Source organism: Dromiciops gliroides, chromosome 1 (genome assembly GCF_019393635.1).
Source record: "Dromiciops gliroides isolate mDroGli1 chromosome 1, mDroGli1.pri, whole genome shotgun sequence".
NCBI classification, from domain to species: Eukaryota; Metazoa; Chordata; class Mammalia; order Microbiotheria; family Microbiotheriidae; genus Dromiciops; species Dromiciops gliroides.
Window position 1 is genome coordinate 617,286,142 of NC_057861.1, and position 11,625 is coordinate 617,297,766.

An 11,625-nucleotide genomic window follows, 5' to 3' on the forward strand; every position below is an offset into this window, starting at 1 on the left:
GGATAGAGTGCCAGGCCTGGAGTTAGAAAGACTCATCTTCCTGAATTCAAATCTGGCCTCAGACACTTCTTAGTTGTGTGTCCCTGGGCAAGTCACTTAACCCTGTTTATCTTAGGTTAGGTTCCTCATCTGTAAAAAGAGCTAGAAAAGGAAATGGCAAACTACTCCTGTATCTTTGCCAAGAAAATCCCAAATGGGGTCATGAGAAGTCAGGCATAACTGAAAACAACTGAATAACTGGCATATAATGACTCTATTTATGTCTTTATTCCATTGCCCATGCCCTTGTACTTTGCCTGCTTTAGTTGTCAACACTACCTGCACTAAAGTATTTCTAGCAGGAAGGATATTGTTATTTCTGACTTTTTTTTTAATCTTTTTACAGGAGCAAGGAGAAACATCACTTCTTCCTCTGTTCTTTATGCCAAGCTGATCATCCTAACAGTTTTAAGTAGTACTTGCCTGTAAACCTATGACACCTTCCTATCTATCTCTTTGAATCTTAGGACAGTTACACCACATTCACAATGGCACTGACCCAATGAGTGACATTTCTGGAGCTTTCAGAGTATCAACAAGGTCTCCACAACGAGTATAAATGTCTCAGGGCCCACAAAGTCCCTGCTGTTTTTCACCTTGACCATCATAGCCCTAATTTGCCATTTCCCCAGGCTTTGGTCATAGGTTGAAGGATGGATTGGGCACTTATATGGTTATCATCATAATCGTCATCATCGTCATTATCATTTTATTGTTTTTGTTGTTCCTGGCAGTTGTGACATATTTGGTTATTGTTATATTCCTTCAAGGCTCACTTCAAATTACAGCTCCAATATTCTATTCTATTCTCCAATATTGTATGTTTTTCTTTTTTTGCAGGGCAGTGGGGGGTTAAGTGACTTGCCCAGGGTCACACAGCTCATAAGCGTCAAGTGTCTGAGGCTGGATTTGAACTCAGGTCCTTCTGAATTCAGGTCTGGTGCTCTACCCACTGTGCCATCTAGCTGCCCCTATTCTCCAATATTGTAGAACAATTCTGCAGTTGTTCTCGTCCATAGAGATCTCTCCTTCCTCTGAGCTCCTATAGTCCTTAATATTTATTCTAGTCATTAGGAATATGTATATTTTGGTCAATATCCCATCACTCAACTACATGATAATTTCTTAATTTCCTGAAGCAACTAAGGCTCAAAAGGGTTAAGACTGACCCACAGACATACATATTACATATACACAGACATGGGAAACATGAGGGGGCAGATCTAAAATCCAGATCTCTCAATTCTGAATGAAGGATTCTTTCAACAGCACCTCAATGGCTCCCAAGAAGGTCTCATGATGTCTTGAAATTCTAACTTGGCCTGGTAGTATTTAGATCATCAGGGAGAGAAATACAAACATGTAATTAATTTAAAAAAAAAGGTTTGTTGCCCACAGTATAGTTAATTGGACTTTACAATGAACAGGATGAGAAGAGCAAAGAAGAATCAGGGAATGTGGCCTCAGGAAGCACTTATCCAGCACTTCCCATTCTTTACAATTTTCCACATAGCTCCTGAAGAAATATTCCAGATGCAGATGTCTGGCCATATCACACCACCCCTCCACACTCCTAGTTCCTAAATTCCAGTAATTCCCTGTTCCTTCTAGGATCATTACAAATTCCTTCCTTTGAAATAAAACCACTTTAAAATATGATTCTTACCTACTTTTCCATCTCTATCACTCATTATTCTTCTTCATACACTACAAGGCACAATCAAATTGGCTTTTTTTCTATTCCCTCTCCTTTTTCATGAGGTTGTACAGTCTCTTCCTGCCTAGAATTCATGCCTTATATGAGATTCTTGGAATTTCTTGTTTGTTCAAAGCTCCGCTCAAATGCTATCTTTTACGTGAAGTCTTTTCTTATTCCTTACCTTGAACTACATTTATTTTACATTTATTTGGTAGATATTTATATGAATACATACTATTTCTTCCAATAGAATGGAAGTACTTTGAGGGAAAAGAATATTTCATTTTTGTCTTTATGTCACCAGCATACAACAAAGGAGCAAGCAAATGGTAGGTACATATGTTTTCTGGCTGGTTTACTGGTGGAATTCATACACTGAGTAGGCTTCTTAATTGGTTTTCCTGCTGTTTTTCTATAAATTTCTGTCACTCATTGAACCAAAGTACAATGTCTTTCACATTTCTTTTCCAAAAGCCTTCTTTCCTAGCAGACTTTTCACTGCTTCTTTCACATCTTTGTTCCTGAGACTATAGATTAAGGGATTCATCATGGGAGTCATGACCCCATAAAACATGGAAATGAGTTTGTCTGTAGCTTGCAATTTATCTGAATTAGGTGATACTTTAGATTTGGGCTTCATGTACATAAACAGGATGGTCCCATAGAATATAATCACCACAGTCAGGTGGGCTGAGCAGGTGGAAAAGGCTTTACTCCTTCCTTCAGCTGAATGAATCTTTAGGATGCTGGAGATGATTAAAGTGTAAGAGACAACAATCAGTAGCAATGGAGTTAATGTGAATACTGTAGTGGCTACTAACATGATAAATTCATTGCCAGAGATGTCAGCACAGGCCAGTTTCATGACTGCCAGGATTTCACAGCTGAAATGATTGATGACATTATTTCTGCAGAAAGGCAACCGGACCACAAGAATTGTTTGCACCAATGAGTTGACACCCCCTGCTGCCCAGGAGCCAGCTGCCATCTGCACATACACAATCTTGCTCATGATGATAGGATATCTCAAGGGGTTGCAGATAGCCACATAACGGTCAAAGGCCATCATGGCCAGAAGTACACACTCAGTGGTCCCCATGGCCAAGCCAAGGAACATCTGAACTGCACACCCAGAAAAAGAAATTGTTTTTCTTTGTGATAAGAAGCTCACCAGTGTAGGAGGAATGGAGGTTGATGTGTAGCAGATGTCCAAGAAAGAGAGGTTACTGAGGAAGAAGTACATGGGAGTGTGGAGGTGGGGGTCTAGGATGCTGATTACAATGAGAATTCCATTGCCTAGAAGAATGACCACATACATGACCAGAATCAGCACAAAAAAAATAATCTCAAGTCTGGGATACCCAGAAAGTCCCTTTAGGAAGAATTCTGTTACAGTGGTTTCATTTATCTTTTCCATTTTACCTGCAGAAATTCAGAGAACACAGAACATTCTATTTTTTTTTTTTTACATTCAAATCCATTACGGCTCAGCCACATTTGTGTGTCATGTATCTACTGCAAATATCGATGTTGAAGATGGTGAGCTCATCACTAACTATATATTTGAGTTTTTTCTATTTTTTTTTTTGTAGAGCAATGAGGATTAAGTGACTTGCCCAAGGTCACACAGCTACTAAGTGTTAAGTGTTTGAGGCTGGATTTGAACTCAGGTACTGCTGAATCCAGGGCTGGTGCTTTATCCACTGTACCACCTAGATGCCTCCTTTTTAATTTTTTTTTAAAGCTGTGTCTAAAACTGAGCACCGTTGTCAGGATTGAACTGGACCTTGAATTTTATTCAGCTTCTTTAAGTGGACCAAGGTCAGATCCTTATCTCAAAAACTGCTTGGGAGCCTCTGTTTCAAGGAATGATCTTCTTCCCTAGCCTGTCCTTAATGGTTAGTGATTAGACTATAAATAGTGCTGTTGGCTTTGACAAAATGACTGTCTTTAAAGTAATGCTGATGCTGATGGTATAGTCTCAATAATGGAATTATTGGATAAAGGGGTGATATGATTTCAGCAATAATTTTTGTGTAGCCAATTTGCAATTTCATTAGCACTTAGGAATGTGTAACTTTCTCAATATCCCTGATAGCATTGTTTGAACACCTTTGCCAATCTGACCATTAGTGTGAGGTAACACAAAAATTGTTCATTTGCATTTTTGTGATTATTAGTAAATTCAAACATGTTTTTGAATAATTATCTACAATATGTATTTCTTCTTTCATATATTGTCCATTCACATTCTTTGACGATTGTGCTCTGGGTTTCTTATCAATTTAGATATTAAGTTTTATTTATTATATTTATACTATTATTTTCCCCAATGTGTTATGTTTTTCTAGGCATAGAACATTTTGTTGACACAACTTTTTGATGTAATTTTAAGTAATTGAATCTATATGCATAGCTCCAAAAATTATTTTTGACTTATGAATTTTTATCTACCTTAATGACTTAAATAAATACATTCCAGTTTCCTTATTTTTAAAAGTTCTTAAATAGATTAATGTTTAATTAAATGAGTCAGGTGAAATTTCTTATATTACATATTGTGGGAAAATAATCTTTTTTGCCATACTGTTACTGAGCTCTCTCAATCAATTTATAATATAATGAATTCTTTATATAGTTTTCATTTTCCATATTTTTATAAAAACGTTAACATTTTGCATGAAAGGCAACATGGCATAGTGAATGGAGAGACAGCCTCTGACTCATGAAGCCCTAAGTTCAAGTCTTGCCCCTGTGGGATCCTGGGTGAGTCACTTAACCCTTAATATTGTTGACAATTTGTTTTTTCTATATGAATTCCATCATTTAATCTACTTTTGAAAGAAGGGTCATATTTTTGGAAAAGATAAAATTAAATCTGTAAATATTGAGTTTGAGATGCCTATGGTACATCCTGATGTAGGCATCATCAGGGGTCTGTCTGAGAAGAACCTGGTAAACCCACTTTGTTTTGTTGTTATTTTTTGTGGGGCAATGAGGGTTAAGTGACTTGCCCAGGGTCACACAGCTAGTAAGTGTCAAATGCCTGAGGCTGGATTTGAACACAGGTCCTCCTGAATCCAGGGCTGGTGCTTTATCCACTGTACCACCTAGCTGCCCTGATAAACCCACTTTGAAGTGTGAGATTGCAGTTCTATTTACTGGATTTCTATTCTTATATTTTCTTTAGAGAATATAAAATGGGATTTCTTAAAAAGTGTAGCTTTTTTTCTTATAACCTTGTTCTGCTCATTTAGTATCTTAACTTTTTTTTTCTTCTGAAAAGAAAACATTGGCATTTTAATTGCTATTAAAATATATCAATAAATTAATTTAATAACCATGGTAACTTTTTATCTAATCCACTCATAAACAATGAAATTCTTTCCAATTGTTAAGATCATCCTTTTTCTATAACCAGGGTTTAATTTATTGTTATAAAATTATACACAGGTATAGGTAACCTAATGCTCATAGAGTTAATGTATTTATTATTTCCAGAAAGCAAGAAATGGCCACAGTACAGTTTACATATTCCATTGGTATCTAGGCATTGCCATGAGAATACCATGATCACTGACCAAGTGAAATGAATCCCTTGTAGTGAATTTATGGGAAGATATGGTAAAGCATCAATATGTTATAATCTACACCAATGTCAGGAAAGTCCATTTCATTGAGATTGCAGTTTTATTTATTGGATTTCTATTCTTATCATATTTTCTTTAGAGAATATAAAATGGGATTTCTTTAAAAGTGTAGTTTATTTCTTATAACCTTGTTCTTCTCATTTAGTATATTAACTTTGTTTTCTTTTTTCCTTTTTTGTGAGGCAATTGGGGTTAAGTGACTTGCCCAGGGTCACACAGCTAGTGAGTATTAAGTGTCTGAGGTCAGATTTGAACTCAAGTCCTCCTGACTCCAGGACCAGTGCTCTATCCACTAGTATCTTATCTTTTTGAGAATTTTTACAAATAATCATTCCATTTGAAAATAATACTTTGATCTCTACAGTAATTAGATCATGGGTATAATCTTTATTCCTATCCCCAACTTTCTACATTAACTATAATAATTTTTTTCTGTTTTCCTATTATGTATAATCCTAGGGGCGAGTTACTTAAATTCTGAGTTTCAATTTATCTGTGAATAGGAAGAATATCAGCAATATTTCATTCATGGTATTGTGAGATTTAAATGAGAAAATACATATTGTACACATTGACATATAAATAAAAATCTAAATGATATTATTATTATAACTCACATTATACCATGTTAAATAGGAGGGTTGAAAGCAGAAAAAAGTTTTTTGCCCGTTTTTCATTTAAAAAGGCTAAGATATCGATATTAAGAGATGCAGGATCCAATTTTTCCCTGGCCATTCACCATTTGGATGAGCCTGGGCATACCTTTTATCATAATAGTCAATAAAACTTATTTTTACCAAAACAACATAGTATTTTGGATGATTTGATGCTAAACTTTATAAGCAACAAAATACCATGTTACATTTTCTGTTTTTAGTTGGAGGAGCTCTGTCTTTTAAAGATATTCAGAAAGAAACAGAGACTTTTTTTCTTTGTAGTCTGGTGCCTGTGTTATTTTTTATTCTAGGTGGCATTTCAAAGCAATGTTCAGTTTCATATTTTCAATACCATATTGATGTTTCTTTTTGTGTTTCCTTTTGCTCATTCTTGAACCAGAGTCTTATATCATGCCTGAACCGTTATTATTGAATTCCATTTCATGAGGTTTGTTTGGGTTTTTTGGTTTGTTTTTGGTTTTTTGGGTTTTTTTTAGTGAGGCAATTGGGGTTAAGTGACTTGCCCAGGGTCACACAGCTAGTAAGTGTTAAGTGTCTAAGGATTTGAACTCAGGTACTCCTGACTCCAGGGCCGGTGCTCTATCCACTGCGCCATCTAACTGCCCCTCATGAACTTTTAAAAACAAATGTTATGAAGCTTAACATTGAAGCCTGGTGATGAATTGAATGATGCCTACTTTAACTAACATCTGTTATCTTTTCATTTCTCTGGAAAAACATCCTTTACACTGTAAACTCTTAGGGAGCTCAGTGACATCTTGGTATGGTTGTTCTTTGGACCTCCATGCCTCTGTATAGTTGGAATCTGCCCGTCACAGTTCACAAATGAAATCCCTGAAGGCTAAAAGAATTAGTGTAGGACAGGACTTTGGAGGGCAAAATCGGGACATCTACTCCTCTCTCAGGGAGGTGATTCAAGAAAGAAATTTGCTTTAGGGGACAAAAAAACACTTGAAATAGAAAGGTCTGAGTCACCTTCTATGTTTCTGCTCTGCCTGCTTTGTCACCCTCCCTGTTACAGTGTTGCAAGAAGAGAGCCATTGTTACCATAGGCTGAAATGAGAAGTTAAATGTTATTTTTCTAGATCATCTGTAGCACACATTCCCTTTTTCCTTCTCTCCAGATACTCAATATCCCTTATTCAATGATGGCCTTTTTATGTTCATGAGTCTTCCACCCATGATACTCCACTAGTTTATAACCATGTTAGAGCAACAGGCAATACAGAAGACACATTGGTTCTGTGTTGTAACAGGCACAGAAGTCATAGGTTTCAGAGAAATGTGATTTTTTTTCCAGAGATTCATTTATCTTTCATAAACAGGACCACAAAATTCATCCAAAAATCAATTGACTTTAAATAATGGGATCATTTATGGAAAAGCAAAATAAATGCTAGAAGTTAAAAGATATTATACACCAGGACTTTCATACTTGTCATGCAGTAACACAATGCATATTTCTTCTTCTGTGTGATTGTGAATGAGGGGAGGGGGCAATATTGATATCTATTCTAATACCAAAGGAGATAGAATAGGCTGGATTATTTTCTCTTCAATGTTCATTCTAACCTACTACTACTAGTAGTAGTACCACAACACACACACACAATTACTGAGAGAAAAAAGAGAGCAGATTTGAACATTCTCTAAGCACTAAGTTGTTAAAATTTCAGATAATAGAGATCTATATTCTTTAATTAGAACACAAATTCATACTTGTAGGGCAACCTCACAACAATAAGACTTTACAGTCTATGTAAGACATGACATATAGAACTATAGAATCTGATTCATATAGGATCTGTACCTTCAATAACCCTCCTCAACCCAACTCAATCTCTGGCTGAATACCTCTAGAGACGGGAACTCTCTATCTTCTAAAGAACCTCATTCCATTTTTGGATAGTACTCATCGTTAGAAAGATTTTCCTTACATGGAGCCTAAATTTTCCTCTGTGCAAACATTTATTTAATTCAACTTAGGAGCATGATTCAGAGTATTGCTCTATCATTCAAGACTGACTAATCAGTGCTTATGTGATCTTCAATTAATTTTACCTCCTCCTTGGATCCAGCAAACAGTAGATTACTTTCCTTTTATTTTCAGCTTCAACTTTTTTCAATCTGCTTTTGAAGATTCTTTGGCTGATGGGTTCCCAAAGAAGTCAGTCCTAAAGGAGAGATGCACTATGACTCCAGGATGTCATGATTATTTATATCTCTCATGAAGCTGCTATAATAACAAGTAAAAGACCCTGTATATTCAGGACATACTTATTCCTGAAAATTTTTAAAGGCAGTATATTTCAATTATTTTTACTCACAAATTGAGAAAGAAGGAATAAAAAACAAAGTTGCATATCTTAAGGTTAAGGACAGCTTCATTTGGCAGGCAGCCCAGACAGAATCACTGACCAAATAGTGGAGGCCTAAAGCCATTTCAGAAGGACAAGCCTGGGGCTCTAGAAGGCACCTTAAATCCTTATTTGCTCTTAGGGATTTATTTTTTCCCTGAAGTAATTTAAAATTGTAGCTTGTAGAACTTCAAAACTTTTTAGTACTTCAAGAATAATGCCCTAAAGACTTAATTACATTGAAACCATTTTCTTATTTCAAATGGAAAGATTATCACAGATAAGTGTTTGTTCCAGATCCTTAATCTACCTCATGATAAGGATAAAGAATTTCTTCTGAGTCTATTCTAATAGCTTTGCCCAAACTGCTCAATTTGCCCTCTCACAATTTATTGTCCAATTTATTTAAAGTCTCAACACTTGATTATTTGCATTAATGGGGCAGAACAATGCTATGGATATTTCAATGCTATTTCTATGCAAATCAAAGGTACTCTGAGGATTCATCTCACATCCCTCAAATTGGCAAAGATGGAAAAAAGCTGGAATAGTCAATGCTGGAAAAGGCAATCCAGCCACAATAATACACTGTTGGTAGGCCAATGAATTGGTACAACAATTTTGAAGAGCAGTTTAGATTTATGCTTTAAAAAGTATCTATTCCTTCTGACCTAGAGACCCCAATATTAGGCATATATCATGAGAACAAAGACAGAAAGAAGGGTCCCATATATAATAAAATAATCATTGCAGCATTTTTGTGGTAAAACAAACAGAATGAACAATTGATTTTTTTTTAATTCTTAAGAAGATTATTATTTACCAGGAATTGTGCTAAGCACTAGGGAAACAGGAAAATCAAGATAATCTCAGCTTTAAAAAAGCTCACAGTCTAATTAGAAGAGAGAACACATTAAAGAAAATTCAACTTGAGGATAGAAATGCTGGGAAATCCTAAGGGAATGTCAGTTGAGGTAAAGTCAAAACCCAAAAGTTCATATAAGCTATATTGAAGATAAAGATGACCATAAGGCCCAAGGCATGATTGATGATAAGATCTGAAGTATTTTAGGAAACAGTAACAGCACAGATAGCATATAGTCTGAATTAAATGTATTAACAAAGGCAAATACTCTCTTGATGGAATTTAGAGCTCTCTTTTCCTAAAGGGGAAGACCAGAGAATACTAAAGCCAGTTTTCCAGAGAACACAAAGGCCAGTTCTCAAGATTTAAATCCCCTTTTTCCTAAAATGGAAAGAAACCAGAGAAAGACAATGCCTATAAAATTAAAGAAAGGTTTTTATTAAGCAGGGAAGAAAAGAAAAAAAAATTAACATGCCTATGCTTAATAAAACATGAGATAATAGATTGTGTAGGTTTATACATACTTTAAACAAAAGCAGGTAAGGAATTTTGGAGGGAAAGGTGGGATTAGAAAGGAATGAGTCAACCTATCAGATTGGCTAATATGACAAAAAAGGAAAATGTTGGATGTTGCAGGAGATGTGGGAAAAGTGGGACACTAATCCACTGTTGATGGAGTTTTGAATAGATCCAACCATTTTGGAAAACAATTTGGAACTCTGCCCAAAAGGGTATAAAACTCTGCATACACTTTGATTTAACAATACCATTGTTGGGTTTACATCCAAATGACATCCAAAAAAAAGGGAAAAGGACCTATTTGTACAAAAAATATTTATTGCAGCTCTTTTTGTTGCTAAGAATTGGAAATCAAAGTGATGTCTATCAATTGGGGAATGGCTAAATAAACTGTGGTATGTTATTGTAATAGAATATTATTGTGCTATAAGAAATGCTGAGGGTGATTTCAAAAAAACCTGGAAAGACTTACATGAACTGATGTATAGTGAAGTGAACAGAACTAGAACATTTTGCACAGTAGCAACAATATCATTCAATGAAGAACTGTGAATGACAGCTATTCTCAGCAATACAATGATCCAAGACAATCCTAAAGGACTAATGATGAAGCGTATCATTCCCCTCTAAAGAAAGAACTGATATTGATGGAATACAGATTGAAGCATGCTATTTTCACTTTCTTTCTTTCATTTTTCTTTTATTTGAGTCTTATACAAAGTGACTAATATGGTAATGTGAGAAAAAATTATTAGTAATGGTTTTTGAGGGGGTACCCCCCCACTCAAAGTTTAGTTCAGGAACTCTGGCTGATCTCTTTCAGAGCCAGCCCAAAGGTATGTTAGAGATAAGGCTCTTTGTGACTAACTAAAACCACACCTATTTGAAGGCTCCTTTGCCCTTGGGGCAGGGGAAGGGCAGGGTCTGTTTTTGCACTAGACCCTGATAGCAGATAGAACTCATTTTAATATGGGCCACCCTCAGTTCACATCAACCAGTGGAATTGAATGATTCTAGCCAATTAGCTTTGAACAGTGTGTAAGAGCCACCTCTATCAGAAGAGGAAAAAGACAGATCACAAGGCAAATGCTAGGTGAGGAAGGTTGTCTGTTAGCTGAGCTCTTTCCTCTTTAGGTAATGCAGGGCTTCTGAACTCTACTTGGAGTCATGTACTCTCTCTTAGAGATAATATGGTCCTGAGGGTTTTTCAGCTCGTGTTAAATGTGGTCAATACTCTCCTGGCATTTAATATACTTTAATAAATGCTTACTACCCAAATGGGTGCAATAGTGATTAATTCATAAGTGGCAATATTTTAGAAAAAACACAGCCTAGTTCCCCAATAATTGAGACAAAAACAGCTAGCCCCCCCCCCCCAATATTTTAAATAACACAGTGATGTTTTACATAATTGCACATACATAACCTTTATCTGATTTCTTATCACCTCAGAAAAAGGGGAGGGAAGAGAAGAAAGGAGGGATAGAATTTGGAATTCAAAACTTAAAAAAAAAAGTTTTTAAAAAAGAGAAAGAGTTGGTGGAGTTGTGAAAAGATCCAACCATTCTGGAGAGCAATTTGGAACTATGCCCAAAAGGTTATAGAACTGTGCATACCCTTTGATCCAGCAATGTCACTGCTAGGTTTATATCCCAAAGACATCGCCATAAAGAGAAAAAGACCTATTTGTATTAAATATTTATAGCAGCTCTTTTTGTAGTGGCTAAGAATTGGAAATGACAGAATGCCCATCAACTGGGGAATGGCTAAACAAGCTGCGCTATATGATGGTGATGGAATATTTTTGTGCTAAAACAAA

The 11,625-nt window shown here is 35.8% G+C and overlaps 1 protein-coding gene across 1 annotated transcript; it reads right to left on the minus strand.

The window, feature by feature from the left end:
* Window positions 1-2,192: 2,192 nt before the first annotated feature.
* Window positions 2,193-3,155, minus strand: LOC122733009 (olfactory receptor 13C9-like). Its single transcript, XM_043973498.1, has one exon. The coding sequence runs from the start codon at window positions 3,153-3,155 to the stop codon at window positions 2,193-2,195; it is 963 nt and encodes a 320-aa protein (XP_043829433.1).
* Window positions 3,156-11,625: the final 8,470 nt, after the last annotated feature.

Excerpts from the sequence above, each read along its gene's own strand:
- LOC122733009 (XM_043973498.1), bottom strand. The coding sequence starts at position 3,155 with ATGGAAAAGATAAATGAAACCACTGTAACAGAATTCTTCCTAAAGGGA.